General features: G+C 44.9%; 1 protein-coding gene across 5 annotated transcripts in view; it reads right to left on the reverse strand.

The window, feature by feature from the left end:
* Positions 1-5,405: 5,405 nt before the first annotated feature.
* VPS13D (vacuolar protein sorting 13 homolog D) overlaps positions 5,406-14,995 on the reverse strand; it is a 101,664-nt gene continuing 92,074 nt past the window's right edge. For all 5 annotated transcript variants that reach the window (XM_036396094.2, XM_036396092.2, XM_036396093.2 and 2 more), the window contains 3 exons: positions 10,569-10,700; positions 6,599-6,839; positions 5,406-5,965 (listed from right to left, as the gene is read on the reverse strand). In XM_036396094.2, coding sequence (XP_036251987.1) covers positions 5,834-5,965; positions 6,599-6,839; positions 10,569-10,700 — 505 coding nt within the window. In that variant the 3' untranslated portion in view covers positions 5,406-5,833. The remainder of the gene's footprint in view (positions 5,966-6,598; positions 6,840-10,568; positions 10,701-14,995) is intronic.

Raw genomic sequence — 14,995 nt, forward strand, 5'->3', positions numbered from 1 at the left:
AGTTGTTTGCCAAAGCAGTCCTCAGGAATGGTGAGTCACCCTCCTGGGGCAGAGCAAATGTTTGCTTTTGTGGTGTCTGCAGGGCTGAGGGATAGCTGGTATGATGGATTTCTCCTTTATTTATTAGAATTCCTCTGCAGCTGCAGCATGCAGGGGACTTTTTTTTTTTTTTTTTTTTTTTGCTGGCATTATCAGAACCCATTGTTCTGCAGCTCCCATCCACAGCCCTTGTCCTCTGGGTGACCCAGCCATTTATCCAAAATGGAAATGCACATGGAAGCTGTTTACTTGGCCCATGGCCTTTCAGTGCTTTTGAGTCAGCCCAGAGCAGCCTGAGGTGCAGGGTTGTTTTTACCCACACTTTGTGCTGAGCACAGGCTTGGGCAGTGCAGAGTCAGGGAAGAAAACCCAAAAAACCAAACACACACCAGCCAGCCCTGTGTGACACTGTGCTATGGATAAATTATGTATGATATACATAATACACCCTGCACCCTATATAATTTATACATATATATATATATATATATATAAATTTTATATATATAATATATTATATATATAATATATATTTTATATATATATAATGTATTATATATATTATATTTATATATATATATATATAATATATTATATATATCATATATTATATATATTATACTATAGATAATTATATCTATATAATTTTTATATATAATTTCATTATATATTATAATAATATATAATTTCATTATATATTATTATAAAATTATATATTATGATATAAAATATAATATAATGTAATGTAATATAATATAAGATTATGTATTATATTATATATATTATAATACATAATACACCCTATAATATATAATAGTACCCTATATATAATATAATATAATATAATATAATATAATATAATATAATATAATATAATATAATATAATATAATATAATATAATATATATTATATGTTATAATATAGTATAATATAATATAATATAAGATTATATAAGATTATGTATTATGATATATTATATATGTTATAATACATAATACACCCTATAATATATAGTAGTGCCCTTCATGGGGTGGGCAGGCCCTGGCTCAGGGTGCCCAGAGAAGCTGTGGCTGCCTCAGGAATGTCCAAGGACATTTCCATCCTTGGCGGTGCCCAAGGCCAGGCTGGACACGGGGGCTTGGAGCAGCCTGGGACAGTGCAAGGTGTCCCTGCCATGGCACAGGGAGGATGGGTTGGTCTTTAAGGTCCCTTCCCACCCAAACCATCCTGGATTCTGGGATTCTGGTGCTCTCTGTTCATCATGAGTGTCCCCAGGCCCTGAGCAGAGCTGACCCCTCTGAGGGAACTGCAGTTTGCACCCACAGCATTTTGTATTTCTGGCCAAAAATGTGCTGTGCTTCTGCTAAGCAAAACAATATGATTGTTTTCCCCCAGTGTTTGTCAGTGGTTAATGAGTAACCTTTTCTTTCTGGCAGGAATCCTTGTCAGATTCTGCCCTCTCCTGCACCCAAGGCACGAGCAGGGCTGCTCACAGACCCAGCTGGGGCTGATTTCTCAATTCCAGTTCTCAATTCCCTGTCTCCCACTGCAGAAAATCTGCTCTGGAGAGCCACAGAAACTCCCCAGTTTGCTCAAGCTGCTCTGAGTCCTGTTAACAAAACATTTCCTCAGCCAGGGACGGCAGTGGCAGGGGAAAGCAGATGGGTCTGAGCTGCCCTGAGCCTCTGTCACAGCTCCCAGACCAGCTGGGAGCCACCAGCAGCTGCAAGAAAGTCAGACCTGTGACACAAAAGGAGTTGGAAGTGCTTTGTCCCAGTCCTACATTTGATAAAATTAAGCAATGTGGAGTAAGAGTGTGCTGTCAGGCTGGAATGCTGCAGCAATCCAAACTGGAGTCTGAAGCAAATCTTACTATGCTATTATATTTTTTATTATTATTTTATTTTTGTATTATTTTTTATTATTTTATTGTACTTTATTAGATGTATTTTCAGAAAATTAAGGTTGCTCTTTCTTTGCAACAATGCTGCCTTTAGGAGGGTGGAATAGAGGAGTTTGGAACACAGCCCTTGCTTTTCAAGAGAATTTTGAAGTGTATGCACATTTGGGGGTGGGTGTATATATTTAAAGAAGTAATACAGATGCATAGATGTGCACAGTGTCAGGTGAAAATGTGTATAAATGGATTTTGAGCAACTCTTGACTTAATTCAAATGTGCTTTGATTTTGCTTTGTTGTTTTTGGTTTTTTTAAATATCTGTGCAACAATCTAAAGAGAGTATATTCACTGAAACCTGCTTTTTCAGCATGAGGTACCAGAGGTGAAGCCATTGTGAGCAGCAAATCAAGCTGGGTTCCTCTGAGAAGGAAAACAGAGCAAATCTGAGAGGATCTGTCAGCCCACTGGAGGAAGCAGCTTTGTACTAAACAGTGCTTTAGAGAGAAAAAGAAGTTTTAAAAATACGTACAACAGTTGGGCTAAGATGCCACACAGTATTTTATTGAAGAGAAAATAGGTAAATGTTGAAAAGCATCATGCAGTTTAGGAAATGAGATAATGGAGAGATCAAAAGGTCCCTGACACTGGGAAATGTCTGGTTATGGCTCTGGTTGGAGATGGGGCCCATTTTGCCACTTAGCTTCTCCCCACAAGAATGTAAACTCTGCTCTGGAAAGCAGCCTTGGGGCTGGAGCTGCTCAGAGGGATCAGCACTGAGCCCTGGGATCATCATTCTGAGCTCTGGGATCATCACTCTGAGCTTCTGGGATCACTCTGAGCTCTGGGATCATCACTGAGCTATGGGATCACTCTGAGCCCTGGGATCTCTCTGAGCTCTGGGATCATCACTCTGAGCTATGGGAACATCACTGTGAGCTCTGGGATCATCACTCTGAGCCCTGGGATCATCACTCTGAGCTCTGGGATCATCACTCTGAGCCCTGGGATCATCACTCTGAGCCCTGGGATCATCACTCTGAGCTCTGGGATCATCACTCTGAGCCCTGGGATCATCACTCTGAGCCCTGGGATCATCACTCTGAGCCCTGGGATCATCACTCTGAGCTCTGGGATCATCACTCTGAGCCCTGGGATCATCACTCTGAGCCCTGGGATCATCACTCTGAGCCCTGGGATCATCACTCTGAGCCCTGGGATCATCACTCTGAGCCCTGGGATCATCACTCTGAGCTCTGGGATCACTCTGAGCCCTGGGATCACTCTGAGCCCTGGGATCACTCTGAGCTCTGGGATCTCTCTGAGCCCTGGGATCATCACTCTGAGCTCTGGGATCATCACTCTGAGCTCTGGGATCATCACTCTGAGCCCTGGGATCATCACTCTGAGCTCTGGGATCATCACTCTGAGCTCTGGGATCATCACTCTGAGCCCTGGGATCACTCTGAGCCCTGGGATCATCACTGAGCTCTGGGATCATCACTCTGAGCCCTGGGATCACTCTGAGCTCTGGGATCACTCTGAGCTCTGGGATCTCTCTGAGCCCTGGGATCACTCTGAGCTCTGGGATCATCACTCTGAGCTCTGGGATCATCACTCTGAGCTCTGGGATCATCACTCTGAGCCCTGGGATCTCTCTGAGCCCTGGGATCACTCTGAGCTCTGGGATCATCACTCTGAGCTCTGGGATCATCACTCTGAGCTCTGGGATCATCACTCTGAGCCCTGGGATCTCTCTGAGCTCTGGGGCTGTGGCAGGAGCAGAGGGCAGGGAAGGGTGTTGGCAATGTCTGCCCCATGCTCCCATCCCTGCAGGAGCCCCTTGGGCTGCAGGAGCTGTTGGGAACAGGATCACTCTGACCCAGCAGGGCTGGATCAGGGTGGAGCAGGCAAGGAGAAGGGGTTTTCACTGTGACCAAGCCACAGGACACACACACACCTTCAGCCCTGCTTTTGGAACCTAAAATTCAGTTTCTCTTTTCAATTTTCTTTCATGCCTTGAGAAAGTGAAGCCATTTTCTGTCTCAGGAGCGGGCAGCCAAGTGATGCCTGCCTGTCTGTCTGTCTGTCTGATGTCTGTCCTGGAGCCAGGCTTGGTGACAGGGTGGGCTGGGGCTGTTTCCAGCAGGGACAGTGGGGACACAGCCCCTGGAGTCTTTCACCTTTCCAGGAGCACTGGAGTGAAACTGGGCAAGGGAGGAGAGGGCAGGACAGAAAAGGGGAATAAAGGGGAGGGCAGGAAAAGGGGGAGGACAGTAAAGAGGAGAAAAGGTGGAAAAGATGGGAAAAGGAGGGAAAAGGAAAGGGTGTGATGGGTAAAGGGGATGAGAGGACTGGGAAAACAAGAAGGAAAGGGGAGGAGAGTAGAGAGGGAAGACATGAAAGGTGTCATTTCCATGCTGTGTGGGTCTCTCCACCAGTCAGAGACAGCTCCTCCTTCCTGCCCCTGCTGAGGTGCTATTTCATCTACTCTTTAGTACACCTTGAAGCTGGACAGGTTTTTTCTCACACATGACTGAGTTCAGGGCATCCCAAGGGTGTTCAGTGGCTGCTCTGGTGCTTGCACAGCATCTCCTCATGGATGGTCACTGCCCCAAGCACTCCATCCATCCCCTGAAGTGCTCAACACAGCACTGAGAATTACCCCTTGTTCTCCCTCCCCACCTTTAGCAGCCCAGTATTTTACAAGAGCTCTAGAAGTGGTTTCATCCTCACCTTCAGCATCAAAATGTTCCCATGTGTCTTCATGAAAGGACTTTACCTTCAAATTATTTTACCTTTTAAAAGGTTTACTTACACTGAACCAAAAGGTTTCTGAAGTCACACTTTGAAATGCAGGTTACTCAGCAGTTACTGGAGAGCTGTGTCTTCATACCCAGACCTGGCATCTCCAGGGAGTCAATGAGACACTGAGGGCTCCAGTTCCTGTGGGTCAAGGTGTTTAAAGCACTCATTCCTCCCTCTTCAGTGAATGAGACAAATACCAATGTGCTGCACAACATCAGGGAAAAGAATTGTTGTTTTTTTTTTATTTAGAAGTTTAGCTCTCAAGATATTGGGAAGTCCAACAAGCTGGTAATGTCCTCTCCCCCCACCCTTCCTCCACCTGAGGGAAGGAAAAATCTGAAGTTAAATGTTCAATTTCCAAGACTGCTCACTTCAACTACTTCAAAAATAACTCAGAAAAGAGGCTTTGAGATCCAGACTGTGAATGTAAAACTGAATCCTCCCTGTATTATTTACCAAAATACAATTTTTTTGTTAAAAAAGAGGCTGACATTTCAGTGCAAGACCAGGTCTCCTGTATTTACCTGTATTAGTGAGTTAAGAGAAAAAACCAACAAAAAACCCACAAACAACCCAACCAATGCCCCCTAATCACAGTGTTAATGCACCCTATTCATGGTGTTAAAGCTCTAAACCACAGGACACCTGTGCTCCAAAAGCTGAAATTAATTCTTGATTTTATTTTTTAAAGGTTTATCTACATTCCTGTACTGTGAAAATCAGTTTTCTCAAGGAAAAAAAAAGACAGAGAGAGAGAAGGGCTTCTGTCAGGTAGTGCAGTATGACTCAGTAGAGCTCCTTTAATTTCTTTACACAGTAAACAGACTCATATTTATACCAACACCCTCTGCAGTTGTATTTACATGGACACTTGTACATATATACATGTTAGCAAAATACAGGGCTTCTTCTCCCAGACCCAAAGCTGTGTCAGCTACACCTCTGGTATACAACTAGTGCTTAAAAAAGAAAAGCCACCTCTTTTTTTTTCTCTAAATACTAAAATTCTATTTTTTCCTTCTCTAGTCACCCAGTCCTGGCTCCAGCCTGGCACTTGCAGCTCCTTCTGGCAGTGAGGAAATGGATTTTCAAGAGTCCAGCTCGAGTTGCTCTTGATTTTCACTAAGTCTCAGCATCAGCTGCTGCTCATAATAAAGGCTCTTTGCATAGTTGATTTCTTGGGACACCTTTACTGCCAGAGCTTCTGATTTCACTTTCACCTGCAGAAAGAAAGAGGATTTTTCTTAATGTGCTCCTGCTGTCAGCTAAAACAGAACAGATTTTAGATTTGAGGTAAGGGACAGAAAGGTTTCAGTGGAGTTTCCTCCTCAGCACTTGGGCTGGAGCAAGGAAGAAGGGTGAGGGAGCACCAGGTACACACACAGATATTCGAGGGTGAGAGCAGGAACACTGGGCCATATCTGAGGTTATTTCCTTGGCCTCCCCTCCCACCTTTTATCTGGCTGCTCTGTTTGGAATGTGAACTGACTTGGGTCAGGGGTGAGCTTGTAACTGTGCCTGTAAAACAGCCCCTGAGCAACTACTGTAATGGCACAGAACATAAACACTGTTCCAGCATCAGAGACTCCCAGGAAAAACTGCTGCATGTAGGAGAAGATTAAACAGACAGCAAAGAACCCATGTGGTTAAAAGTTAAAAGCATTTCACAGGTAAATACATGTTTCTTCCTGTTACTTTTCAGCCTGTAGGACTATTTTAGTGTTTTCCTTTCTTCAGCTTTCTCAGGAGTTTAGGGAGCCACTGAAACCTTGGCAGCAGCTGTTTCCAGTGCTGACAGAACAAAGCCTGTGCCTGAATCCCTTGGCTCCCAAGGGGAAGGTGCCAGTGCTCACCATGGGCCGCTGCTGGGAGGGGCCTGGCATGGCCAGCCCGCTGCTCGTGTTCACAGCCTTCTTGGTGAGCTGGATGTAGACATTGCCGTGGTCCTTGGACACCAGGCAGTGGTACAGGTCATCATACCTGACCTCCAGGAAGATGCAATCCCTGTCTGTGAAGTCTCCACTCTTGAGGAAATACACGGCCTTGGAGGAGATGAGCACGCAGTAGCTGTCGATGTTCTCGACGGCGATGAAGCTGCAGCAAAGGAGAGAGCATTGTTAGCTTAGAGCTAAAAATAGCAAATTAACAAGTGTCCTATCCTGCTTGTGACCTTCAGAAGTCCATCAGAAAATTAAGTAGTGCCACATGTACAATTCCTCTGTATTTAATTTAAATTGTTTGGCTATGGAGCTAATGAAGGACGCTCTCACCTATTTATAAAAAGATCATGCTGTAAATCAAATATCACTGCTGACTGTCTGGCCACCAGCTTTGGGCATTACAGGTACACATAAAAATGTCTTTTAGGAACAGTAATTTCCATGCTCTGGAGCACTGCAAGTCCTAATGCTGAAACTTAATGGTAACTAACTTCAGCAAATCAAATTGCTGTAAATGCTGTAAATCAAATGCTGTAAATGCTGTAAATCAAATATTGGTGCTGCCTGCCTGGCCACCAGCTTTGGGCATTACAGGTACACATAAAAATGTCCTTTGACAAGGACTTAGGAACAATAATTTCCATGCTCTGGAGCACTCCAAGTCCTAATGCTGAAGCTTAATTGTAACTCACTTCAGTTCCAGAGCTGGTACGTGAAGGGTTTGCAGACATTTATGACAAGAGCTGTCCTGTAATTCTCCTGTGCTTCTCTGCTCCCCACACCTCCCTGCCTTCAAAACCAAAATCAAGTTGAACCTGCTGCCAGGATCAGTAGCAGAAAAGAGAAATTAGCTGTTTAACAAGGGGTGAGAGGTTAAGCAGCAAGCAGGTTTCCCCAGGGAGATTAGGCTGAGTGATGAATAGGAAGAGGGAGAGAAGAGTGAGTTAGGAATATTGAGAGTTACGATGGCTGAAAAGAGTAATTGTAAGGTGCAAAAGTGAAATGGAAGTTGAACACACAAATGCTTCTCCCCCACTTCTGATTTACTACTGAAATGAACCTCATTAGTGGGGCTTTAAAAAAGCTGAAAAATTCAGCAACATGAATGTGGAATCATAGCTGAGCAGAGCAATAGAGCAGTGCTAAACAGAGTAAAAAAGCTCTGCCAGCAGCCCCCAGGGTTGACAAGCATCTGTAAAGGAGGATTCTGCTGCTGTCAGGCAGGCTCCCAATTGCTGCCCCCTGAGCCACTGCTCATCCAAACCTGCCTGCTGTCCTCACATCCTGCAGAACCCTCCACTGGCTTAGGAATCTGTGACCTTTGTCACTAACTCAGTGTTTCTGATAAACACAAGAGTTCCCAAATCTCCAAATGCACCCTTGGCTCTCCCAGTTAAATATCACTGCACACACAAGCTACTCTGATCTGTAGTTAAATAAACCCAGAGCTATAAAAGATATGTTAATAGCCAAAACTATGGCAAGAGGTCAGGCCATAGTTTCTTTTTGTGGTATAAAAGGATAACTCCAGTAATTCTGTATTCCCAGTCCTCTCAAAGACACTGCTCTGCACTGAACTTGCCTTTCCCTTTCCCTCTGTGCTGAGTGCCTGGCCTCACTCCCCTCACACTGGGCAAGGAGCACACACCAACTCCAGCCCACACTGTGCCCACACTGTCATGTGCTGGGGAGGACACAGCCTCATTGAAAAGGGCCTGGAACATGCTCTGCCCAGCTCTAACCTTGGATGAAGCTCCAGGAAGAGAAAAAACTGTGTTCCTTTAAGTAAAACAAACTGGGAGAAAAGTGGAGTTTGGCTTAGAGGAAGCCAGGTGAAAGACAACATGAACAGAGCTCCAGAAATCAGCACCTGCCCTGCAGTTTTCCACTGGAGTTCAAACACTTCAGGGTAAAGTTCTGCCTTTGAAATTAGTTAAATAGGATGGAGAGTGACATTTTTTATGAAGTGTCACAGAAAACTTAATTTAAACCCAGAGCAGCAGTACAGCTGCAGAAGAACAGCCTGGTGCCCTGGACAAGCACATCAAACACGAGTGTTTGAGGGAGGCACCAGATCCAAGTGGTCAGGATGCCACCAGGGCCACCAGGACACCCAGGGGACAGATGGGGCACTGAGAGCTGCTCCCAAGCCCAGGGGATGCCCCTGGGCACTGGCCAGGGGTTGCATTTGCTCTGTGGGAGCAGCACATGATGCATGAACTTCTCCTTAAAAGACTTTTACTGGTGGCATGTATATATTCTGAGGAATGGAAACAGAGGTCAGTGAGTTAATGGAGAAGCCCAGAAACATTAGCTAATTTGTAGTTCAGGCTCTACATTTTGTTCTAAGTTTGAGTCATGCACCACTACCTTTGCTCTTGCCAGCTGTTTCTTTTTTCTCAGTGTTAAGTTCTTAAAACTGGTATTTTTAACCTTTTCAGATATTACTGCAAGATACAACTTTTTTTCTTTTAAACCCATACATCTACACTATTAAAAATATCTCAAATTAATAAAATGAAAAATTAAATGAAACATGATCCAGTAGAACAAAGTAGAAGCAACCAGATCTCTGGAGAATTTGTGGGGTTCTTAACAACATCAGGAAGTAATTACACAATATTTTCCAGAAGTGAAACAGCGAGCCTAACTGGAAAAAAATGTGGAAACATTTAGTTAGAACAGTAGAGCAAGGTATTAAACCCCCTTTTATGGATTTAACTCTGAAGGAAAATATGCAAATAATCAGGTCTTCAAATGTGTTTCTGATTATGATACTAGGATAAAAGTCAGAGGCATAATTTTGTATTTATTTTCCATGACAAGAAACACTGTGTTCCTGCTGAATGATGTTTCTAATAGCCAGAGTCACAGTGAATGAACAGTGTGACTTGGTGACAAAGGCCACTGCTATGGGCTACACCAGAGATTGCTTTTAGTCACAAATTGCTCTTTCCAGTCTCCCTGCCTAAGAGCCATCCTGAATAGGCACAAAGATCCTGAAAGGAGATGGAAACAGGACACCCCAAATGTGAACTCCCAGGGTGACAGCAAGTGGCAGATTGCAATCTCTTCCTGAGGCAGAACCTGGGGTGGCACAAGGAACCTGCCCAGTGACACTGGTGACACCAAGTGACCCTACTGAACCTGTCCCTCCCTCTGCCAGCTCCACCATCAGCAGTTCCGACCCTGTGCCCTGGGAGATGCTCTGGTGGGTGACAGACACAGCATCTCATCCCTCCCCTGACACAGCTGATCAGTAACCATGGTGGAGATCAGGCAAGTGATGAATTCTGCATTTAGACCCCAATCCAAGAAACTGATAGTCCCCCTGAAGAATCCCAGAATAATCTGGGTTGGAAAACCCTCTGAGACCACCAAATCCAACTGTTCCCCCAGCACTGCCCAGGCCAGCACTGACCCAAGTGCCACATCCACATGGCTTTTAAACCCCTCCTGGCATGGTGACTGCACCACTGTCCTGGGGAGCTGTGCCAGGGCTTTATTACTTTCCATGGATAAACGTACCCCAATATCCAACCTGAACCTCCCCTGCTGCAACTTCAGGCCATTTCCTCTCATCCTGTCCCTTGTTCCTGTTCCCTGCTCTGTGGACTGGCTGCACCTTCTGTCAGGGAGCTGTGGAGAGCCAGAAGGTCCACCCTGAGCCTCCTTTCCTCCAGGCTGAGCTCCCCCACCCAGTGCTCCAGACCCTTCCCCAGCTCCATTCCCTTCCCTGAACACACTCCAGCCCCTCAATGTCCTTGCAGTGCTGAGGGCCCAGAACTGAACACGTGTCTGTTTTAGACATTCGTAGAAGACACGAAGGCAGCAAACAGAACAGAAATGCTCAGAGCAGCTGTGGAAGTGGCTGTGTACTCACAACTCATCCTGGATGTTGTCTGTCAGTTTGAAGAGCTGCTCCTGTCCCTCTGCTTGGCTCTCCAGGTAGCGGGGCAGGAGCCCCTGGGGTCCCCTGCAGCACCGGGGCTTCCGCACTCGCTCTGCCTTGGTCCTGCGGGCAGAGACACACAGAGATCACCTCCTGCAGCCTCTCCTTCCACTGACACTGCCTGCACACTGAATTCGAGGCTTTGGGAAATACAAAGCCCTCAAAAAACCCAGGTCTTCACAAACACTTGGATCTGGAAGATGTGGTGGCTACTCACACATTTCTGTGAGATGCAGAACCATGCAATAATAAAAAACAGAAGAATTTTATCCACAAGGAAGTAGCTAAATCAGGAGGAAGAAGTGACCTAAGCAGCATATACTCTCTGAAGGTTTTGGGATGTATTTATCAGCAGTTTTACTGATTTGACCATTTCTTCTCACTGCTCTAAAGAAAGTGTGCAAAAACCTAGAGAGAGCTCTCACCACTGGACAGTGCCAGGTGACTGCACACTCTATGGTTATGGCAATTGGAACATGCAGTTAAATTAAGACAGAAGAAAAATCCTCATTAATTAGGATCCCCATAGCAGGGTTTAACATACTTTACCCTTCTGTGTGTCTATTAAAAATGACAGTAAGAAGGACACACACTTGTGGGCTGACAGCCATCAGAGGTTGATATTGGCCACAGAACTGCAGAACTGCAGGCTCGGTTCCTCCCTTAGCAGAATTTTGTTAAAAAATAATACTCTGAATTCCTTCAAGCTCCTGGAACGCCCTGCCCCTGAAGAATTGTGTTACAGGCTGCTGAGCCCTGCTTCATCCCCTGTCCCTTCCCAGCAGCATCACTCTGGGGCTGCTCCATGGTATTTCACAGCTCCTCCAGGCTACTGCTGTTACAACTTTCCCAGCCAAATGCACCATTTTGGATTAGTGCTCTGCTCTCCCTTCCCATCCTGATTCTTTGTAAAACCCTGCACAAGGAACTCCAGCCTGTCTGATCCAGGGACAGGAGGAAGGTCCCATGTCCAGCCCCTCTAATATTCTGTAATTCTGTAATATTCAATACACCAGCCTCTCTAATATTCTGTAATTCTGCAGTATTCAACACACCAGCCCCTCTAATATTCTGTAATATTCAACACACCAGCCTCTCTAATATTCTGTAATTCTGCAATATTCAATGCACCAGCCTCTCTAATATTTTCAGTTCCTTGAGAAGAGGCATCTGAAGCATTTCAAGCAAGACTACCCCAATGGCAGTGGGACAGAACAGGGCCTTTTAATCCCACAGACTCTGTAATTTCTAATGTTTGGCTCAAAGCAGGTCAGAGAAAAAGCACCAGTGCTACAAAGGGCACCACAATGGATTTCTGAAGGTTTGGCAATTTCTGAGACAAGGTTTTATGTTTTGGTTTTGTTTTTAAAATGGAAGAAGCACTTCAGAGTACAATTCAGTGCTCACTGAGTGCTCAGACACTGATCCTGGTGATAACAGATCACTCCCTTCTTGGTGATAAGGCCAGCAGTTCTCCAACCCAGTGCCACTGGTGCTGGGCCTAAACTGCATGGATTTAATCCATCACTCCCTTGGCAAACTGCTTTGTTTGGTCTGCACAGCTAAAAACATTCCACACCACTTGATTTTTTTAATCTAAAAATTTGTTCTACTGTCTCAAGTTACGTTCTGTAAATAAGAAGCAACCCTGGTGAAATCCCCAAAGCTGCAGATTTGTCAAGCAGAGCGGGCAGCAGTGCCCACATCTGGCTCCCATTAGCCAGGCACTCAGCAGATCTGCTGATTCCTGTTTAATAAGCACACAAAGGCAATCCAAGGCAGGAATGGCACAGCAGGGAATGGTGCTGCTGGATGGAGGCTGGGATGAACACTGCAGCCCTGCCCTGCTCCCAGCTGAGCACTGGAGCTCCCACTCCAGCCGACTCTGCCCACTGGAACCAGTGCATGGCATGAACTGCTTGGCATGTGCTCAGCAGTTCACAGAATCCTTGGAATTCAGCTGGCCAGTTTTAACCAGAAGTTCTGTAATCAAACACATCACCAACCTGCTGAAGGAAGTGCTCAGATATAAGTGGGGAGAATTATTGACCAACTTGGGTTGAGAAAACTCTCCAAGAGACATCACATGCTTTCCAGCATCACCTGTCCTTGCTCCTTCGCTCCATTTTCACCCCTCTCAGGCACCCACCCCACCAGGTTCCCACCATCAGGTCTGTAGACCACAGATCAGATCTGTGATTCCTGCAGAGCTGCATAAATACACTGTGGTTTTGAGAACAACAACTCTTACTTATCTCTGATGGTCTCCCTCAATTGTACCTTGAGTACCTTGACAAAAATATGAAAAACTAAAATTGAGAAGGCCTCAAACTTTGTATATCAAAAGATGGTGTTCTGCTAAAACAAACCATCCCTATTCTAAAATGATTTAGCAATTATTTACAAATTTACATCTTTCGGTTTCCCCAGTATCACACCCAGAATAATTATTCATCATGATACAACTTCAGGAAATGTAGCAACTTCTGAGAAAAAGCAACATGAACAAAATCCCATGACCAACACAGTAATGGTTGGATTTCATTTAAAATGTGTATCTGGGGGATTTCTCATCTGGGTAAGGGAACAGCAGTGGAAACCACAGATCTGCTCAAAAACCCAGCCTGAGCATGCACACCCCAAATCCTTCACTGTTATTTTGGTTTTTAAGTTTTTTGATGTTTACATTTTGGTAACTTTTTTTATGCACTTTATGTAAATGACTTCTTGTTTTGTATTTTTGTATGGAAGAGGAGAAATTTGATGGACTGCTGGTTTGTTTAGTGTCATTGGAAAAGTAGCACTGCCATCCTCCAATCCACTGTCACTTTTGGAAATCTATAAATGTTGGAGTCAGAAATTCAACTTTCCTCTTTTGTACCTCACAGAGCTGTGTGTCCATGTAGTTTTATTTCGTGTCCTGTAGTGACACAGCACAAACAGCAGCTCTAAGTGCAAGGAGATGGAATTCTGGCACCTGGAACCTTCATGGACCAGGCTCATCACAGACTTGACCTGCTGCAGCCAAGCCCTCCCTGGGCTGCTCCTGGCCATGGGCTCCCTCCCAAGGGATCCTTCAGCCCCAGGGCTCCCCCCAAAACTCTCTAGGAATCATTTCCTTTAGCCAGACCCAGTTCTTGCTGCCAAAACTTCAGCAACTGTCACCAGCAAAGGTCCAGTCTCATCACCTCGTTATCCCAGCCCAGTTAAGCAGTAACTTGCTGGTTCTGGTACAGATAAAATTCAGGGTTTTCATTGTAAAGTATTTTTTTTTTTTTCAGGTTTGCATAAAATTTAGTGCCTGCTCTGGGGTGTAGCTTGGCATAATGACTTTCAGCCTGGCAACGATTTTTATCCCCTTGAAATCATTATAAAACAATCCTAATTCAAACAAAGGAAAATGGCAGGTAATGTAAGACACAACTCAAAAGCTGCTGGTATTTTCAAGAAATAATAAAACCAAACTATTACTGGCTCTGAAAAAAGTCTGCTCCCTAAATACAGGGAGTGCTTTGTCTGAGGAGGCTTCAGTGCATTCCAGATATTAAAAGTGACATGATCTGGTAAATTAAGGGAGGAATAACCTTTATCTTCTACTATAAAATCCACAACTCATACCTGGTACACTTGTTTGAGTTCCAGACCATGCACATGAGTTCCATGGAATGCAGAACGAGGACAGTGCTTGTGCCACAGACACGATGCGAGGACACTGTGCAAAGCACACTTGGGAGTGCCAGAACCAATTAAATGCTGAACAGTGTATGCCTTAAAAATAGAGCTGAAAACTCAGCCATCACAGAGACAAACTCAGTGCTGGAGCCATAGCTTGAGAACACATGGAGAACAAACGAAAACAAACGTGTGCCATTGGTAATGGGGTCTGTAGTGCACACTGCACCTCTGCACAGCACTGAAAATCCACTGTTCCCACAATTCTTTCCTCACTGATGCACTTAACTTTGTTTCATGTGCTGAAGCCATGTGATGAGCAGGAATATTCCCTGAATTCACTGAACAGAAGGGGAGAGACAGCAGGTTTTTGATGTGCCAGTTCTCAGCGCCTGAGAACATTTAATGCCTCGGGCCTAATTTCAGGAAAACATGTGGCAATCCAGATTCCCTGTTCCCTGGTGATTCTACTGCTGCTCTCTTTCAAGGGGTCAGTGCAGTTGCCTCCCATCCTGTGCTGCACTTTGGGGTGCAGGTCACTGATCCCAGAGATCCAGCAAAGCTCTGCCACAGGATGATGTGGAAACCCAGAATATTGGGAATATTTCTGTGTCTGCTCTGGGCTGCCCTGACCCCCAGGGCAGCACTGACTCTGATCCTCATTCATGGAGAAAGTTTCCTAAACA

Source organism: Molothrus ater, chromosome 23, assembly GCF_012460135.2.
Source record: "Molothrus ater isolate BHLD 08-10-18 breed brown headed cowbird chromosome 23, BPBGC_Mater_1.1, whole genome shotgun sequence".
NCBI lineage: Eukaryota > Metazoa > Chordata > Aves > Passeriformes > Icteridae > Molothrus > Molothrus ater.